Below are 21,883 nucleotides of genomic sequence, written 5' to 3'. Positions count from 1 at the left end.
TTTCAAATGTTTTCAGTAGAAATTACTAATTGTCTTCCATATTTTGTAATTCACATCTATTTATTTCAGAAAGATGGTCTTATGAAAGTCTTTTCACATAAAATTGTTAGCCAAAATTTCTTGTAGGGTTTTATGACTTTAGCAAAAGAAAACCAATATTCTGGAAGCTCTGCACAATAAAATACATAAAATGTATTTTTCAACACAGTCATTATAATGAAGCATAAAAGAATTCTCCAAATATTAAATCTACATTTCACAGTAACTTTCATAAATCATGGTTAAACCAACTGGGTTTGTATCTTAGATTATTACAAGAGAACAGAAGAACCTACATGTGATTACCCTTTCTACCAGCAAGAACAGAACTTAAAAAACACAAATACCTTTTATTAATTCATCACAGAATTCAGAAAATACATTATAGCTGTTACACCTTCCTTGCCTTCCCCCCAAACAAAACCCAAACCAAAGCCAACCCAATAAAAAAGCCCCAATAATGGCTCCTCTAACCCAACAATAATTAGTTCTGTATGTACAATGGAATAAGAAGAGGAGAAAAGACCTGCTTATAGTGCAGCACAGCAATACTATCTTTAAATAAACTTGTTTGGATAACAAAAGCAGTTCAGCACAATGCAGAGCTCAGCAGAGGCTGATTTACTGTGACTTCATGTAGACTTCAGCACAGACACACACATGGAAAGAGCTGCCAGCAGCACCAGTTATGGTTCCCATATGGTGTAAGTGCCTCAGTCTGGGTGACTGGCTGTTCTCCAGCGCTCCTGTTTCCCTGTTTTTCTCAAAAAGCTCACAGTATTTATGTTTTACATACGATAATTGAGTTGCAGCTATGAATTAGTAGTGATTGTACCTTGGTTTGCTTGAACTATCAAATATGATCAAAACAAATGTTTTTTATAGATTTTTTCTACAACTCCATTCCTGCTTGTTCCCCTCCACCTTGTTACGTGCTACATTTAAACTGAAAGTTTTCTAGAGTTGTCTTCTTATGTAGGTATATATCACTGCCTAACAAAGTGAAGTACTTATCTGTGGTCAATGGCTTTAAGCATCACCACAGTACACATAAATAAATGAATAAATGGAAAAAAATAATGCCTTTACCATTATTGTTTAATTGGTTTGGAATTCAAGCACAAACTTTAAGTCAAAATATCAAGAGATCCTCATATTAGATACTGGAAATTATGTCACTGAGAAGATTTCCCTAAATGTTTTAGAATATTTATGTACCATCTGATCAGGTACTTGCAAATTTAGAATTTCATTGGCAAGCTGAACAGCCATTTTTTTTAGCTTCATACTTTACAATCAAAGCCACTGGTATTCTTTTCACAGACCATAATCCATTTCTGTCTACATAATTCAAAAGCATTTACCACTTTCTCAGCCAGTGAACTCTGTCAGTGTTCTAATGAATCATATCTCTGCCAGACCTGGAATCGTCCATTGTTGAAAGGCAATATTTTGTTTTAAAGGCATTACAAGAAGAGTCAGTGTGTTGGTCTCTTAAAATTTTCCATTCTAAAACAATAAAATACTAGAATGTATTTTGTGGCTGCTTTTAACAAAAATGAAAGCTAACTCATCTGACATTCATAAAGTGTATTGACAACAATTCAAATCTGATTTAATCTCCTGAAAAAAAAAAAAAATCAACTTCTATCACAAGGTCTAAATTCACTGGTGATTTACATTAACAATATTACCTAATTTTTACTCCTGTGCATGAAGGTCAGCATTATGGTAAGCAAAGGTCTAATCTGGGGAACAGTTTCCATAAAGACATGGAAATCGAAGTAGAAAATTGGCCAAATGTGAACTCTGAGGCCAATACTGTGGGCAAAGAGAATAATGAAAATCTCTGATGTTCAAACAGAGCTTACATAGAAACAGGAAGTTATTTTACCTGTTCTAAGTATTCATACAGATATTACTGGAATACTGAATTCTGCTCTGAAGTATGTTGAAATTCAGTCCAAAAGGAAAGTTCAAAATAAAAAATTCAGGACTGACACAGAAATATAATTAAAGAATTAAAAAGATAGAAATTCCATCAGAGATTACACTTGCTTAGCAAATTAAAAAGATGACAATGTGACAAGCAATTTGATCTTATTCAGTAAGAATGTATATGAGAACAGAAGTTATATAGGGCTTTTTTGTTTAGCAAGCAACAGTATCATACATGTAACTGCATAAGATAAAGCTAGACAAACCTTAGGCTACAAATAAGGTGCAAATGTTTTTATGGGGAAGGTATTTAACTACTGGAACAAGTTATGATGACTCTAGGGGATTTTCCATCGCTGGAATTTTTTAAGTAAAGAGTCAGTGTTTTTCTAAAATATGTACTCTCTTCCAAACAGAAGTAAATTGAAGCAATGACTCTGGTTTGTATAAGTAAGGCTAGTCAGACTAGATCAATAAGATGATCCATTCTAGTATTATAATGTATGTACCTATTATTATTTAACATGAGAATAGTGTCCAGTTTACAGGACTATCATCTTATTTAGGCTTTTTAAATGTTGGCACACTACCTTTCTTCCAGCCCTGCAAGTTCTCCTGTGCTGCAAGACTTGTTGAAAATCAACATTCAGGAGGATATTAATTAAAATTCAGCTGTCTGAAAGCTAGCTGTTCAGTCTGAGCTAACCACCTAGGTCCTTTCTATACTCAGTGAGGAAAACTAGGCATTTTCATAAGTCTACTCCTTCCAGATATCTCAGGCATCTATTTTCAGCTAGCACAAGACTGCAGGTGCCTCTCTCTCTTTCCATTGACTACAGAAGGTGTCTTAATTTAGACTACTCCATACCTAAAAGTGGCTGAAGTTAGATGAAAGGAATCCACCCTTAATACTCCAAAGATCTTTGTCAAAATCCCTGGATTCAAGTTAGTTAAATCCACTAATTTAAAACATCTGGCTTTATTAGATCAGGTTCAAAGTGTGCTTCAGTTACTGCTGGGAAGATAGAGTTTATCACCATCATAGCATATAAATGCATCTCATCTGTATTTTCCTAGGAAGAGAACAAATTATTTAATTGTTCTTCCTTATTGCACTATTATTCAGAATTCTGTCATTTCTCTCTATTAATGAATGGGACTGTATAGTTGTTTAAACAAGTCCTCCACTGCCTTAGGATGGGATTCACCCCATTAAACATAGATACCTACGGTGCAGATGTGCAGATCTGAACTTTGAACCTGCGCTCTCATTATAGCCAAAGGAGACTAGAGGTGCCTTATCTTTGCATGAATGTCTAAACTAGTAGAAATGATGCACAGTAAAGAATCTATTTCTCTTCCTTGACTATTATAAGAATCTGGGTGATTATTTCAGATGGGTATGTTCACAATGTAAACATTTAAAGCTGTGATGAATGATGACTTTGATTAATTTTGTTCTTCTACAGCCTGATTTTGGGTTCTTATTCTCCTTTTTTTTCATTACTTCAATAATCTCCTCAGAGGTCTTATTAGCCTCATCATAAAAGACTGGCCTCAACTCGGTAGGTGATGAGGCCATTCAAATTTCCTACGCCTTCTTTACAGAGAAATAATAACAATATTCCACAGAAAAAAATCCTTTATATCACTTACAATGTCAAAAATTAACTTCCACAACAGCGGAAACTAACTTCCACAACAGATCACCTTTTATCTTCTTCATTTGCAAAGAATGGCCAGGAATAACCAGTTACATGTTTTCCACTTGTATATACTTTGAATGACAGAATGTCAGGGATTGGAATGGGCCTCAAAAGATCATCTAGTCCAATCCCCATGCTGGAGCAGGAACACCTAGATGAGGCTACACATGAAGGTGTCCAGGCAGGTTTGAATGTCTCCAGAGTAGGAGACTCCACAACATCCCTGGACAGCCTGTTCCAGTGCTCTGTTACCCCCACTGTGAAGAAGTTTCTTCTCATATTTAAGTGGAACCTCCTGTGTTCCGCTTTACATCTGTTCATACCCGAAGTTCTTTTAGAACACATGAGTAATTTCCTAAGTTCCTACACACATCACCACCCTCACTCACTCACTTCAGACGCATGTCCCAATCTACAGCTTGCCAACTTAACCAAGAAAAAGTGTGACTGTAACATACAGAAGCATTGTATTAATTTGATACCATGACGTGGTCTCTAGGATAATAATTTGACTATTCTTTCAGGATCTTCAGACGACTTGAATTCTTCATTTAAAACATGTTTAGACTCCTCTTTTCAGTACTAAAGTATCTACACTTCCTCATCTGCCTGTGCCTTACAGAACATTCTTTCTACAATAAATCTTAAAAGAGCATCCTTATTAAAAAACCTGTATTCTTTAGTGGACAGTTGAAGATCTTTTAATGAATGAGCTTGATTGTCTAAGGTTCTAGCAACCGTCAGCTACAAGTAGCCATCTTTGTCCCTTTGCAAGAGCTACATTTTAAGTGAGACTTTTTTCCATTTCCATGAAGAATGTGGTGATGGTTGTATGCCTCCAGTTGTCTGTGAATGTTCCTGTTTCTCTTCCCTCTAATTGTGACAGACTCCCAGTATGGAGAACTTTGCCTGGCAGTCCTGCTTATCTTGGCTATAAACTGCCAATCCTCCACTGGATTTCCCTCTCCCTTGGTTTGTGGACAGCTGTCACCAGTGTTAAATTCAGGTCGATGCCTGTTCCTTAGTCCGATGTCTAAAAATTTCCCCTGCTTTCTAGTGTCCCATGTGTCATTACTGGGTCTTTGAAAATACGAATGTCTTTTCCAGCACAGCCATGAATTTTTACTTCATAAAGTGGAAATATTTTCTGGTGTTTGGTAGAAATAAAGCATTGATTCATCTGTCACAGGTCATAACCATTGTTCCATTCCCAGTCATAAGAACATTGAGCATGGAACTGAACATAAAAGAAAAACTTCATAAACTGCCTTTCTAAACTTCCTCCAGAATGATGCTGTTTGTTTGCTCAGAGTTTCATGTGGCAGCAGACGTATGCCAGCATTTCCCAACCTTTTGGTCACATAGTCTTGCTTGAGAAAACTGAACATATTTTGGGTGCATTTACAAATAGGTGAAAACTTGAAACACTGGTTTGCTCTCACAACTGTATGCAAATACCTGTTGTTTTGTGATTAGCAAATACTATTTGTAGCAGTGGCAAAATGTGAAATATGAGAATCTGGATGAAATTACTTGCCCTATATATTTTTATTCCTGGGTTTCTGAACAGAAACATGTATATACACATTGTGTAGTGAATGGTCAGAAAATCTGATGCTTTGAGAAAGTCTCTGACTGACTGTTCAAGTACTCAGCAACTGTGTCATTCATTCAGAGTAAATGTTTCCCTGAAGCATCAGAATTTCCATGTATTTGAACGCAGCACATGAACATGTGTTGAAGAACACCTGGGATTACACATGTATCGTAACCTAGTCAGAACTACAGCAGCTGTGACATGAATCCAACTGGGTATGATTACTGAGACACCAGGTATCTGGTAAAAGGATGAAAAAATATCAAAGGAACCCAGACAAGTTTTCCAAAATGTGATCGGTCTTGAAAAAATCTGTATATAACAACATGAAGGATTCAGCATTGTTGTGACTCTCACATTTGAGCAACTAAACCTCCTCCACTCACTTTCCTTGCCCTCTGGAAATGCCTCTTTAGTCTTTCTGAAACTCCCGTCACTGATTCTTGATGGTACAGGAGCCCAGCTCATAAGCACTGGTGCACTGGCCAGCTGTGTCCTGAGCTGTCATGGTGCACGTGTTGATTTGCTTCATGATCTGCTCAGCTATGGCAACACCGAACAAAAGCACTTGGACTAGCACATCTGGAGAAACTGTGATGGGTCCAACACATTTTCACAGACTTCCCACCATGCTTCACTTGTTATATGGCCATCCTCACTGGGTAAGAACCACTATGTTTCACTGGTCTGATATATCCTCTAAAAAGGCCTATTTGTTGCTTCACTTTGCTTTGTTGATTTGCTATTCCAGGTATGACACAACATAAAAGCATTAGAAAGTGGTTGGAAACATCACAGCAAGATATCTGCTAATTAAAACAAGCTTTATTTAGGGTTAGAAACTCTAGATGACCATAGATATTGTCCTCTTGTGAGTGGGAGAATGCGACGCCCTGACAAACAGGGGCAAAACCAAACTACGCCCTTTTTAAAAAATGGATATGCCTATACTGCAGGCATAATACTAGAATAAAGCAAACTGTCTGACACTGATTTCCATGCTACCAAAGCTATACAAGCAAGAAAGCCCAGGATAGTTAGAGAAAGCCAGCTCTGATGACCCCTCACAGACTTCTGTCACCTTATGGCCTAGAGAGAACAGACTAAGGTCTAGATTTTTCAGAGTTTATTAACATGGATCTCTGAGCTGTGTTAACTTCAACACTATTGGATTCTCTCTGCCTATCTCCTAGTTGAAAGGCAAATGCATTTTGCAATATGTCCTGCAGTCCTGATTCCCAATGATTCATGCATATTGTGGTTCCAGTTCTATACCTGCATGTTACGCACTTGTACATAACAGCCGGGAACTTTTCCAGAGTCCTACTGTTTTCACTTACCCATTTTATCAATTTGCCTTGTGTTAAGGATTTTTTAAAGACTTAAAGGAATAAAGATTTAATAACAGCTCCATTTATGCTTATTATGTCATAACAAAGTTTCCATAAAACACTATTTTAAAATATCGTGATAATTAAAACCGCAGAAAGATTATTTGTAAAGAATGATTTTGGTTTTTTACATATAATTACTTTCATGTTCTTCAGATTAAATGTCCGCAGCATTTGTAATTAAGCACCTCCATAAATGTTTACTTGAATGTAACTGAAAACAAACACATAGAAAAATGAAATATGTGCTGGTGTAGAATAAGATAATTCCATGTATCTTACCTACTTACTTGTAGTTCTTAGCACTAACTATGGGATGTGTCTAAAGAATTTCTTCTTATAGATGGATTTCTAACAATAATTAATATCTTCTAATTTTAAAAGTATCAAACTTATTTTCAAGGCTCAATTTACAACTGTAACTTGTTACACCTCATTGTTACACTTTTGCTGGGTGACCCTAGGACTTCAGATTCTACACTATACACACTGATTTCAGCAGGACATGGAAAAGAAGACACTTTCCTTGAAGAGCTGGACAGATCTCTTCTTAAAGATCTATGCTTATTCAGTACATTTGACTGTGCATCTGCTGACAGTCTTTGGTATGGATGACATCAACCATCTGACTAGTTTCATTTAGTTTATCCAAAAACTCACTCTCCCAAACTTCCATTATTTTTTATTTTTGGGGGACTAGCAAGAACTACTTTTTCCAGTAAACTAGTGTCTTCCAAGAGTATTTCATTTTTAACTGCTAGTAAGAAAAATGGGCAGTAAGGAATCATAACGTTTCTTTTCCCAGCTATATAACTGGTTCGCAGTCACCTCCTGGCTATGAAGAGATGCCAGTGTACCAACCTGAGAGCAACGGTGCAGCCTTTTAATGTTAGAGGTGATTTAATTGATATTCTGAATCACCTCCAAAAATTCTTCCCAAGACTTTTGCACATTGTGATACTAGCCGGTATGATGAATTATTGCAGGTCCTTCATGGTAATGTACGGACACAGGTGGTTTTATCTTAATGTTCATTAACCTCTTAACATTTGATCAGGTTTACTTTGCTGCATTTTAAAGATTCATTATAGAACCAGTTTTGTTTGCAGTCAGACTGCTTTCCCCAAAAAACCTGAGATCTTCTGAACTACAGAGGAGGATTTGTCACACCTCACGGAATTTTGAAATACTTCAAAGTATGCGTGATAGCACTGCATCTCTTAGTCACATATATTTGTAGCCCTGACCTAAAATTCAAGTGAATTTTCTGTTCATGGAATGAATATTTCATTTCTGAATGACACAGACTGGAATTCAGACACTTTATCCTACACATCTCCTTAAGTATCTAAACAACAGAGTGATTAAATCTGCTCCTCAAAAAGTATTTCTTTTGAGATACCCATCTGACTTAGTCAAGAAGGCTTCTGCCATGCCAGGGTTTTTGGATACTGAATGGGAAAGCCCATTATCACAGCTATGGCTGTTTTCCCTAACTGAATATGCCATGGGTATGGCTCAATAAAGTCCACTGAGAAGCTGAAGAATACTGCTCAGTTATCAAAAGGTAGTGAAGAAGTGGTTTGCAAGGAAGAATAATTATCTTCAATGTTTCATATTATTTTCATTCTTTTCCATATGATAGAAATCAGATTATCTGAATCACAGAATCATTTCGGTTGGAAGGCATCTCAGAGGTCATCTAGTCCAACCTCCTAGTCAAAGAAGGGTCAATACTGAATTCAGACCAGGTTGCTGATGGCTTTTCAAGCTGGGTCTCTAAATTCTCTTGGACGGAGAATCTACAGCCATTCTGGGTTACTGTTCCAGTGCTACACTACCCTTGCAGAATTTTTTTCCTTATATACAGATGGAATCCATCAGACTAAATTTATGACCATTGTCTCTTGTCCTCCTACCACACACTTCAGTAAAGAGCCTGCCTTTGTTTCCTTGATACATTTCTCCTAGATACCGACAGGCTGCTGTTCGGCACTGCTGCCCAAAGGCCTTTGCCAAGCTAGACAAGCTCAGTTCCCTCATAAGTCATGTGCTTCGGGACCAAACCATCTCAATGGCCCTTCACTGCACTTGCTCAGCTTAATCCATATATTTCTTTAAGTGGGAGCCCAAACTGAATATAGTACTCCTGATGTGATTTAATAAGTGCTAAGTCACTACCCCTGACCCACTGGCTAAGTCTCCCTGTTGGCCTTCATCTCTCCCAGGGCACCCTGTTGGCTCATGTTCAGCTTGCTGAACCTGTGCTCCAGGTCCTTTTCAGCAGAACTGCTACCCTGTCTGCTGGTCTCAACCTGGACCAAAATGCAGCTCCTTCCTGTTGTACAATTAGTGCACATCTGCTTCTAAGATAGAAATGTATGCGTGTGCTGGCACACGTGATGAGAAACTGTCGTATATCCTCTCACATGTTCGGGCCACCCATCAGTTATGAGATGAGTGGCACTTCCACTTTGGTTCTTGATGGACCCACATACAAGCCCACGTTCAAACACTTGTTCACTGCATTACAAGAATAAAAGTTTCTCATACACAAGAAGTGCACCCTGGGAAAAAAAAGAATGTTCCTTTACTTTGTAGTTTTGCTCTCCTTTTATCAGTTCTCTTTTCTCTCACTTAAAATATTAGTCTTATTCCAGAATATTGTGAATAATAAAAAAATTAAATAGCTGCTATTGTTTTCTGTACATTCCTATTTATCTGCAAGTGCAAAGAAATGTTTTTAATTAGCCTAAATGTTTTAACTAGGACTGAAAAATAAAGATGAACCTAGACTGAGATGGAATTGTTATAAAAGTGTATAATCAGAATTGGCTTTATATAGTATGTTCAGTGTGCTACAACTTATAAAACTTAAAACCTGCATAACAAAATGAATGAAAACAACAGATGCAGGAAGGCAGAAAATGGGTTGTGGCAGTTGAACAGAAAGATAAGCAACAATAAAAAGTCATTAGACACTTGTTTCAAATGGAGCTGTAGTACAATATATATTCTTCTCTGCCCTACAGCCAGTGTAACGCAACTTTGATGGGAAGATGTTACACTGCAGCACTGAACAGGTAGCTTACAATTGAGTCAGTTCAAGCACTGGCATTTAAACTGAGTCTTTAGACATTTTTGACCAGTGATTCTTTTTAACCCAGCTACAGACATAGCCAACTACAGATAAATGTATGATAATGCAGGACTGTGCCAGAATTGAAACTGCTCACAATAAAGTGCATTATGATTAGTGCAGGCGTAAATTCACCATTAATAACAACATTGCATCATAAGTCAACTCATACTTCCAATACATTTACCTGAACATGAAGTAAAATGAAAAGTCTGCAAACAGTGAATCTTTCAGAAAATTTATGAAAAATTGAAAATTCCTACTATCTCCATCTGATGTAATGTCACTACTAACCTAGGTCAGAGTCAAGCCAAGTATTCTAGAGGTGAACATCCACATCATATCTCCACTCCCAACAACCACCAAGCTGTAATATCTTTAGCACTGAAATACTGTTCCCTAATTCACTATTTAACCAAACATTTTTAGGATAAAGTTCAGAAAATCTGAGGTACACAGCAGTATTGAAGAACTATTTCAAATGAAAGATCTCTTCTTTTGACCATGCCAAACCCCTTCAATAGTTTGAACTCCAAATAAGGAAAAAGTTTCACCTCACCTTCACCACTCCATTTTCATGCATGGTGATACAGTTGTTGGGATCTTCTGAAAGTTCATATAAAGCCTGAGCTGTAGCTCTATGAACCGCTGGATCATTTGACTTCAAGTAACGGACTAAAGGAGCTACAGCCTTGCTCTCTCCAAAGGTCACTCTGTTGCTCCCCCACATGCAACAGCGGGAAATGGCCTCGGCTAAGTGACGTCTTAATTTGTTATTGGTCTGAAGAAAGTAAAAACATAATAAATTAAAGACAACACAATACAACAAAAAATTCATAGGAAAGCAGAGTTGTATTCTCAAACATCTTTAAGGTATGCCAATTTAACTGAAGTACAATTAAAAACTGGAAAGAACTGTAACACATGAAGGAACTAGTCCTTTATTATTGTCTTTTTACAAAGTGCTGTGCGTTTTCACATTATTTCAAAGGTGCTTTTAGACTGACTGGAAATTAGATGAAATTAGCATTAAAATGTAACATATAGACCCATCACTGAGATTGTCTGCATGGTTCAGATTTATTGCTCCCTCGACCCTCTGTGCTTTTTTCACCTGGCAGCTGCATCTCTCAAATGCAATATTCAGCAACAGTGACTATTAAAATGAAGCTCATCTTCCAAAGCAATTTTAGTACCAGTCACAGAGTGCTTTCATGTCTAATATACATCTCACAGAGGAAGGATTGTACAGCTCTTCCTTATAGCTGCTGTGAAATCTACCACTCTTGTCATAACCTTTATTTGTGTATAATGCAGTCTGACTTATGTATACTTAGTATAAAATGTTTAGATGTTACTTACCGTGTTTGCTAGTTTGGATAACAGGGGAACGACTCCATGATCCGTTAAAACAGCTAAATTTTCTTCATCTTTAGCTATGTTTGTAATGGCCGCACATACACTTGCTAAAACTTCTTTATTATTTGACTTTAGCAAATTGACGATCAGTTCCAAGCCACCAACAAAGGATCGAACCATTTCCCCAGCATCCTAAATGAGAATCAAAAGAAATATTATTTTAAAATATTCAATCTGTATTTTAAGCAAATGTTTAAAAAAGAGAATGGCGTGACATCATTATTCAAAACTGCAGCTATTGCTGTGTTGCCTTCACCAAGAAATACGGCTAATTCATAACTCAGAGCTCTCTTGATTGACATATGAGAGTTAACACTGTTTCATGTACCACCATCTAGACAGAAATTCAATGCTTAAATAAAGGTATCTAGTGTCATTTTAGACACCACAGGGAGAAGAACTGGAGCATTAGATGAAATTGGCAGTTGGCATGTTCAGGATAAAATGAAGTTCTCTTCAAAGAATAGTTAAGATGTTGAAGTCCTTGGAGCAGGATTGCAATGGCTGTTAGAAATTTACATGTTAGAAATTAACCAGACAAATTCACAGGAAAAAAAAACTCTATTAAGGGTTATTAAATATAAAAGTATTCCCTCTGATTTAGAAAAGTTCCTGAGTCACAGATTTCTTGAAGGTGGAAAAGCATTCTAGGCAGTGGAACCACGGCTACAAGTTTGTCCTGTTCTTCTACCTTTCCACGGGCATCCCCTGTGGGCTAGTGTGAGAAACAGAATACTGTGTCAGTGAACCTTGGGTCCGACATAGCATTGGCTGCTCTCACACTCCTGTGTTTATTAATCAGTTCAAATTAGCAAGCGCATGCTTACGTGTCAATATGTAAACCAGAGAAAACCAGCAGTTTTGGCACTGTGAGACTAAGCTAACGGGTATGGAATTCATCTGGTTGCCCCAAGCAAAAAGCGACTGGCAGTATCTGATGAAGTGCCATGCAGCATACAGTACTTCATGTACCCTTAAAAGCACACAGGGTATAAATCTAAGATTTGTTCAAGCACAAATTCTTAACTGATACATAGCCACTGAACAATGCTGTACTCTAAGATTCATTGTGTTCTGTTAAACTGAGATGCTTGAAAATAAACTTATCTCTTTCTTCGGTAAGACGTTCCACCATGTCAGATTACATTATTCTAGATAATCTCCTGGTTATCGTCCTGGACAGAAACAATGCCAGAATAGAAAAAAACATCTACTTCTTTGAATGATTTTTTACATGTTTATTCAACCCGTGGGTAACTCTGAGCAACACTTTGCCAACAACCATCTAGGAGGAGTTCTCAGGATGCCCGGTTATACAGAGCCTGAAAGACAACACTGCAAAATGCAGCAGCATTTGCAGAAACTTCATTGTAAACATAATAACTAGCAAAGGGATGGATGGAACTTCAAGGGCCTGACCTGAGTATATCAAGTATTGCAATGTAATCTGGAGAAAGCACCATTTCTACTTGAATGGGTCCACCAGTTACTTTAGTCGAGTGGACCTCTATACTGAGCATAGATATTTGTGTTTTATCAGGACTTCTTTATACAATCTATAATCCAGTCTGACATTTTTTGTCACATTTTCTATCTTTCAGATGTGGATCCAGAAAGATGAGTGATTCTCTTTAAGTTCTTTGTCCAATGAACACAGAAACCAGCGAATAACCTAGTTATGGACAACTTAAGGATTCCTGTAAAACATAAGACTTAAGAAAAGTAAATAAACTATTGATTACAAAATAGATATGGGTCAGAAACCACTGTGGGCAAGAACTTCAGGTGTTTTTTGATGTTTCTAGCCTGTGCACCTCAGTGATGGTAAATGTGCACAGATGGAAAGAAAGGTCTGCAAGTGGAATTTCTTTCAGGAGCTTCCTTCAGCAGATAAACAGGAGAAATTTTGAATTAAAACTACCAGACACTCTCCTGAAAGCCTCTTGGACTGAAAGGTCTTAGGACCTCATGAAAATTCAAGAATGGGTAGTATGAACTTTCCTAGGGCTAGGGAGTGACCCTGAGACTAAGAATGGTTTTGATTATATTTATTTCATTTTGGGGGCTGATTTATGAACAGAGTAGGGTCCAATTGTATTGTGCTAAGTTTGCTGAGCAAATCCATCAAATTGCTCATGGACTTGGTAAATAAAGATTCCAGAAGATGCTGCAGTTCATATTTTTTAGTTCTGGGTCTAAATGCTAAACAGAACTCTTAGCTGTGATGTTTCCTGCTAACAGAAAGAAAAGAAGTGAGTAGGCCCATCAGGAATGAAGAATTTTCTGCCACAGGCAGTGCAATCCTCAAGACTGGAAGGAAGAGATTAAAGCCATATAGTGTGAGGGTCAAAACCAGAAGCCACGGCATGTGGAAAAAGGGTAATATCCAAGACCAAACTTTGTGCTGAAGTCCTAAAAAACACAGAATGAACAAATAACAGGACCTTACAGAAACTAAAAGAGAATCTAAATGTTTATGCTGAAAGAGGACAATCCAGGTTTATTACCCAGAAAAGCAGCTGAGAGAAACGGAGAAGGAAGGGCAGTTCTCTGCCCCTCCTGTTACCACGTGAGCTGCATGTAACAGGAGCTGAATTACAGCACGTTTCCCATGGATACACCAGAATAAAAACATTCTCTATCATTGCATACATACCACAATGTAAATGTATCTACAGACAATCATCCAAATGTAAACAACTTTTCTTGATATCAGTTTTCATGTCTGTCTTGAAATTCTAATATTTGACCAAAGATGGTAGATAATGTGTTACAGAGCAAGATTTCTACACAGAAATTTCTTACCTATGGGTATTAGAGGGCTATACAGCTAAATGACCAGATACAGGAGAAGAAAAGAAGATACTTTACATTTACTTCAACTTCTTGAAACTTATTACAAAAGTGTGCCTTACATTGTGTCTAAATATTGGCTCAAGAAATGAGAAAGGCTTCTGATCAACAGGGAAACTTAGAGTAAGGTGTCTAAGATTGGAAAGGGGCCCTGCTATACATGCACATGATTCTACTTTTCTACATGTATTATTCATGTTCTTGAAAGGCATTTCATGAAGAGATAAGATCTGTATTCGAACTTAATGAACTAGTATGTACATTTTTTATTTTCCTACCTGTACATATTTTCTTTCCAGATAATTATAACCCTACTTGTTAAATTTCTCTTCTGACAAGCTTATGCTTTCCACATTTTGTAAAGGAGCACGGTCCAATTAAACTGATGGAATAATATATAAACAATCCAGCAGTGAGAAAAAAAAAGAGTTTCAATGATTGTCTGTGAAACCAGCTAAACACAGGGACAGAACCTCCTACCAGTGATGAAAAGCAGAGGGAAACTGCAGAAACCACATGTCAGGAAAGTTTCCCAAATGTGATTGTGGGTGTAGTCTGGTGGTCTGTGCAAGACAAAGGGAAAAGCAAAGAAGTAAGAAATGTGAAGAACAATGAGCAGAAGAAGGACTGAAATGAGAGCTTTAAAATCCACTATGTTACAAGATCTTCTTTTTTTTTTTCCCAAAGAAATTTCAACAACAAATGCAGTCTTTTTGGTATCATTTGGTATCATTTAGCAAAACCATGTATTTGCTTTGTACAGTAAATTTATACTTTTTTTTTTTTTAACTGAAAGATGTGTATTTATGATGTTGCCATACTTTAAAGATATTTAAAGAAAAAATTATATGAATTTGTGCCTGTGATTGTGGAGGTCTGGATTAAATTATTTTGCATCTGTGTTCTTTGAGTAAACTTGTATTAATGATAGCAGTTCATGCTATAAAATTTAATGTAATTTCTGTGACTTTAGTTTCCAAATACTCTCAGGCATTTTCATTTATACTTATTTTTTGTAACACAAGAGAAGAAAAATCACATATAACGTTATTTTGGAAATCTTTCGCACTTTTTGTTTCGCACAGAAAAAAACACAGTCTTTAAATTCTACCTTCTAAATTAATCATCAGACAACTTTTTGTGAGACTTAACCCAAAGGGTTTGTCATTTCCAGCTATTAGTGTGTGATAAGCTTTCATATTTACCTGTATCCTTAAACTTCACTGTAGAAATGTAAATGTTTCAAAGTCTGGGTAGTTTACTATTGGGTAATAACAATTTTAATATTGAACTTGACACGGAAAGTGTTCCATTCCCAAGACTACCTTTATGCTTTAGTATTTACATACTGCAAACTCTAATCTATTAATAGAGCTATTACACTACATTTTCATTCTTTAGTGTTGTGTATGAAGTTATTCAATACACTTCAAGTATTTTGAAAAGCTTAGAAAGCATCTTAGGATATAGCTATACAAACCAAACAAACGAAAAACAAACAAACAAACAAAACAACTTGAAAGAAAAGAAGAATGCATTGAAGTGAATTTCGGTAATTTATTCCCCCCTTACTTGTTGCTACAGAACTCTACTTCTTAGTTGTTATAGCAAGGCTACTCAGCTTGAGTTAGGTGGGGAAAAAATGATATGGCAAGAATAAAGCCTAAGAAACAGCTTTTATAGATAAAAACATTGATAAAATCGCTCCCACTAGATAATTTTATTGTATACATCTGAGCATGTTAACGATAGGCTGACCGCTTCTGTTTTTGCCATCACACTTCCTGAGCTCAACAAAGAGGCCAAACACAAAGACATTTAAAGTAATAAATACGTTAAAAAAAAAAAACAAAACAGAGGGGGAAGCAAGAACTTTTTATTGTATACAAGGAATATCTTCATTTTAAACCTTCATCATTATTATACGTTTTAATGTAATATTTAACCTGAGGTGAGAGATATGAAGAAACATACATTGTTAAACCACATTTTAAGTGGGTGAAGAAAACACAAAGAGATAACAGGATTTTCTTGACTTCATGACCGTATCTTCTAACTAGTGGACAGCAAAGTTTTTATCCTCAGAAATTATGGTAAATATGTCAAAACTGGATTCAAAGGGAGTTTGCAATCTCATGTAGTAAAACAAATCAACCTATCTGGCATAGACATTGAGGCCAGCAGTTACATGTTGTGCTAAGAAAAGCCTCATCCTGCTACTCTTTAATCGCCTAAATCTTCATCTTGATGAACTGCATTACTATTAACAAAATTTAGCTAGCTTTCCCTTTTTACTTATTTCTACATTGGCTTCTGCCAAGAGCAGAAATACTGCGAGACAGACCAGCTTTACACATATTTTTTTTAATTAGGAGCAGAAAGCATATTTGCAAAAAGACAGATTTGGAAAAATCACTTGATCTTTGCAGTATTTATACAAGGAAAACATTTGGGATTCTTTGGTTCTCTTGCTGTCATATTATATGTGTTTTTGTGGTTATTTTCGTTAAGTAAAGAAAGTTCATCAGCCTTAGGTTGAGACATACAGTTCTTGTAAATGAGCTACTGAATTCTTTTGTAACTGAATTCCTACCTTATTTTTTCCAAAGTGAATACTGGTTGCTTTATTTGAAAGACATAAAGCTAAACACGGTATTACAAAACCACATTGTGTTTATCTTTAAAATACTCCACTCAAAAGAGAAAAGTTCCTCCACTAAAAACAAGTAGTATTTCACTTTTAGAACATCTTAAGAAGCGTAAGGTGTCAAAGCTAATCTGTCAAATCTAATTGCTCTTGTCCAAAGAAGTGATGGTATGTCTGTGCAAATAAACTTTAGTTATCAAGAGTAATTTTTAAACTACCATTTCGTTAATGAAGGCAGCTGTCTTGTTCCATCCCCCATCACCAACTGGATAACTTATCAACCTAATGCACAATCCAATTTAAAATTCAAAATAAAGAAATGCAACAGATAGATTTCTATATTATAGCTGTTCAGTGAAAAAGGGAAACACACAATTTAATGTAATGAAGTTTCTATTAATTTTTCTTATTAAACACTTCCATGGTAACATTAATCAAATTACTTTATATTTAAAGGCTAATTTTTATTCCAGTCTCTACAGCAGTGGAGACTTCCACTGTAACAGAACTGATGAAGAAACACCATTTAAGATGAGACTCCTTCAGTATATCTCACAGCTCTTCTGCGTTGGGAAAATAACAGCAGACAATCAACTTTTTCCCATCCTCTTCACCTCAATGGAGCAGCTAAAGCCAGAGCCACAATGCAGAGTAGCTTTAACATGGCTCCAATGTTACTCCGTAGCCTGGAAGAGCAGAACTCCCTATGCTCGGCTCTTTGGGGATTTGATCATTGCACTATTAAATAGCTGGCAAGTACATTGCTATTGATACTTTCAAGAAACAAAAGCAAATTCCCTTAGCCGAGCACACAGCCCAAGAAAGCATGCAATGCATGTTCTCTAAAAGATGGTGGGGGAAAAGAAGGTCTACATAATCACCCATGCAACATGGTAGTCCATTTGTCTATTGTTTTCCTTAATTTTCAGTCTGTCTGACTATGCTTACTTTTCCTTCTCCTCCTCCTCACAACTCTCAATGAAGTTCAGTTCTGAGTAAATGCTAAAATCCTGATTTTTTTCACAGAAGTAGTGAAACTACTAACATTAAAGTATTTTGAGGCCACAGTAGAGAAAACATCATGATTCGCCTTAGATTATTTTGAAAAGTGTTTGAATAATGAAAGTATGAGAAACAGATAACATTGAATAACTGGGAAAACTAAATATTGTTTCCACTGGATTTGGATTGAATTGAATCCAAAGAAGTGTCTACACAAACTTCTTTATTTATTAGTATATTTATGAGATAGCCATCACTAATATGTAGTTTAATATTGTAAGGAAGACAGCAATATTAGAATGTTCTGAGGCCAGGCTAGGTAAACAATCAATGCAATGACAACACAAACTAATAAACTGTTATAACAATTACTGTTTGTGTCTGTGCAACTCTGGCACGGTTCCATAAATTAGAGTGTTATATGAGAAGGCAATCTTATCATATTGTACCACTTACCATTACTGACCCGTAAGAATCTGAACAACAAGTGTAAAGTATAAAATATGTTATAATCCAGTCAAAAGCTTCTGAGCTAGATAAAATGATTGCTTGAAATTTTCTGGTTTATATTATGCAGCAAATTAGACACAATGATCTCTGTGCTCTTTTCTTGCCTTAAAATCTATGGAAGGCAATATGGAGGGTAAAATAGGAAAAACGTGAGATGGACAGAAGGAAAAACCAAGAAGAGATGAAAAAGAAAAAATGTGAGGAGGATGGGCTTTAAACTTTTTATAGATTTTTAAAATCCAATTAGCAAGACTAATTTAAAAGTACAGAAGCTACATGACAAGCTGTTGACTAGCAGGTGTAGCTATTATAAACTAAGTTACATGGAAAGCTGGTCAAATATTTTCCAGTGGAACAGTATTCCATCAGAAAATGCTAATGGAATGGAACCAAAACCTTCCACAAGAACACAACGACTTCTTGAAAAGTTTTGACAGAAACCAGGCAGAAAGGCAGGCTAAATTACCAACGTGCCTCTTCATTTTTTCTCTTGTCAGCCAGGTGGCTGGTGAGTAGCCTGCCAGGCTGTTGAGCTTCTGGTTTTCACAGAATCCTTGACTTCTTGCCTGATGGGCTGCCAAACAGCTGGAAAGCCAGGTCTCCAGGAGCTCCTAAGCTTTTTGGCTTCTTATGGCCTCCAAGCTCTCAGGCAGCTGCTTTGCTCCCCAATGAGGGAGATATGGGTCACGCTCTTAGTTTCCCAGCTTTCAGGTTACGCGTTTTACAGGAACTGCACTCCTATATTTGTAGACATTAAGGATCTTGGGGCAATTTACGTCAGCCCACTGAGGATCTCCAGGGTAATATGTCTATAGGAGGCCCAAACAATGATAGTTGGTTCACTAAAATTCTAGGCAGCTTGGACAGGCTGGTTCCGCGTGTACCCTGGCAGCCAGATATGGATTCCCCAAGCCAGGCCTGGCTTCCTGGGCTTCCTAAATCTCCCAGGACTCTGGTGGTCTGGAAAGCCTGAAGTGCAAGCCAAAAAATCCTTTTTGTCTCTCTTACAGTACTCTTTTGAAGTTTAGTTCATAACAAATGCTTTAAAATTTGGAAAGTCTACATCCAGATATCAGGCATTAAAAACTCTCTGAAAATGAGACCAAATACAGAGAAGTAGGTATGACTGATGTTAAAAATGATAATGTCTAGAGAAAACAAATAGGAAAATGGAAAGAGAGCAGGAAGAGCACCAAGTTTGAACTGCCAAGGTTTCTGTACAGAATTGCAAGAAGCACAGCAAGGAAAACAAAGAAACTGGAAAAATGCTGTACATACTCAAGCAGGGAGTTTCGACATTATAGGTTTAACCAAAGAATGGTAAGTAAACAAAAATGTCTTGGTACTGCCTAAGTAAATTTTTTTAAATATAAAACAAACGAACAAGAGCATGGGGCATGAATGATCTTTATACACTAGAGTTTTAGATTAGTAAAAAGTTTAAATAAAGTATCTTAATTCATTTAAAACAGCAAATAATTTTACTATTTGTCAAATAACAGAAAGATTTCCAAGTTCCACTACCTTTCTTTGTTACTTTTAGTAAAGAAATAATATCTGTGGTTTTATACATATGGTGATGTTAAAATTTCCATAACAAACAAAATCTGTGTAAGAATCCTAAATAGCATGGGTCATCAGCAGCATATTTTCCACCCACAGGTTAACTCCAGGCTGCTGGCTCCAGAAGAAGTGGTTTCCTCAGTATATAATACTTCTGTAAGTGTGGAAGTTACCTGACCTTTACACATACCCATCTCACAGACATTCTCTTTCCCCACATGTAGGAAATACACAGACAATTTTACATGGCTCATCATCCTTCATCACACCCATCAAATTCCACTTCAGAGCTAAAAGGGATGCAATAACTTCGGGGGGAAAAAATCACATTTTATCAGAAAGGTGTGAGATCTCACTTCGCATGTACATTTTAAGAAAATACAATAACTTTCACTCTCTCTTCTCTCAAATCCAGAAGACTTTATATGTAGCTTCCTGAAGTTCTTTAAGAAAGCCTTTACAGTTGTAGCTAAAACAAAGCATATAACTGAAACTTTGAAAGTTGAAAGCTGATACACAAGAACTAAGGACAGAGACAAAGATGATGCCTGACAATACCATTCCTATTCTAATGTTTGCAGCCAAAACTCTACTAAATATGAGGACAGAAAATAACCTCTACCATTTCTTCTTTTTTTATTTTTTTTTTTCAAGGCATCCTGTTGAAAGGTTACTCTGTTAAGAAATAGGAATTTTCATACAAACTCAAGCTGGCAGTGTTCCTCTTACTGGCACAATGCCTTTGGACGAATTTTATAATAGCCAAAACGACAGCTTTGTAGAGTTTCTCTAAATTTTTCTGTTTGGGCTGATGTACATTGGGAGAACACTATAAATACTGTTTTTCAAAGAAGCATCATAACCAAATATTGCTGTTCCAAAAGCAGCAGAGTTGAGTAGACTTTTCTTAGCCATATTTCATAATCAGTCGTTTTTTGGACAGTGCACTTACACTTTGTCATTACCAATGTGCCTGCAGCAGTAACTTTTCCTTTTGAAAGTAAGGAACTAATTAATAAGAATCTCCTTCTATTAAGACAATTCCTTTAACAAATGACGGTCTTGTCTCTTATGTTATTATATTTTAAAGAAATGTATAAACTAATTTATCTAAAATAATGAGATATTTTTCTCAGACTCACAAGTAGCACTCACAAGTGATGGGCAAATTTTCTCAGGATAGTTCTACCACAAGAATTATATCACTGCCAGCCTACCTATAAGATCTTCACTCTGCAAGAAATTCTTAAGGTTGAAAATACTTAGAACTAATGCTGGCATGCAGAAACGATGACTGATACCTAATCAATATTATAGCTGCCAGAGATGTAACCGTTTATGTACTACAGTGTACAATTTATGTCTTCTACTTAAGAAGTCTTAGCTCTGTTATGGACCAAACATCACTCACCTACATCATGTTGCTGTAACATACTATATCACTTAGCTATATCATACTGATACAATTCTATTCTATGGGAAGTATTCTGAACCAGCTACCATAATGTAACTGGTGACATATGTAATCTAGGGTTACAGAAACTTGGATTCTGCTCCTTTTGCAATTATCTGCTTACCAGCAGGAAAACTAGTTAGATCTGAAATCCCCAAAACTGCCTAGCACCTAAATATCTCCAGAACTCAAGTCTTGGCGTTTTGTGACCCTTATGCCCCAGTGGTAAATCAGAAATGGTAGACTTTCCATCTTCAACAGATTATGGTTAGAGTAAGAGCATGAGAGATAATAATGTACTCACATACTATGACAATAACAGCCCTATCAGTGTGACAGATTAGCTTCTAAGATTTTATAAATATAATTGAACATAACCTTGAAGTTGGATGTACAAAAAATGTCTGTGCAGAAAAATGGATGCTGCACTACATTGTTCTAAAAAAATGTTTCTGATATGGTTAACAAGTCCTATTTCATCTTGAACCTCCCAGTACAGAAGAGAATCACTATAGCTTCCACAGCAGAGCACAAAAAGAAAACAAATCCAGATTCCAAGATCACAGTTATTTGAAACATGGTTTGCAGTACAGGCTTGGAAAAGCCAGAATGCACATAATCCTTTT

At 36.5% G+C, this 21,883-nt stretch overlaps 1 protein-coding gene across 1 annotated transcript in view; it reads right to left on the bottom strand.

The window, feature by feature from the left end:
* Positions 1-21,883, bottom strand: part of ODAD2 (outer dynein arm docking complex subunit 2) — an 86,508-nt gene that overhangs the window by 15,140 nt on the left and 49,485 nt on the right. The window contains 2 exon segments of the mRNA XM_065050675.1: positions 10,370-10,591; positions 11,173-11,361. Coding sequence (XP_064906747.1) covers positions 10,370-10,591; positions 11,173-11,361 — 411 coding nt within the window.

This window comes from Columba livia, chromosome 2 (genome assembly GCF_036013475.1).
Source record: "Columba livia isolate bColLiv1 breed racing homer chromosome 2, bColLiv1.pat.W.v2, whole genome shotgun sequence".
Taxonomy (NCBI): Eukaryota; Metazoa; Chordata; class Aves; order Columbiformes; family Columbidae; genus Columba; species Columba livia.
This window is presented reverse-complemented; position numbering and strand designations above follow the sequence as displayed.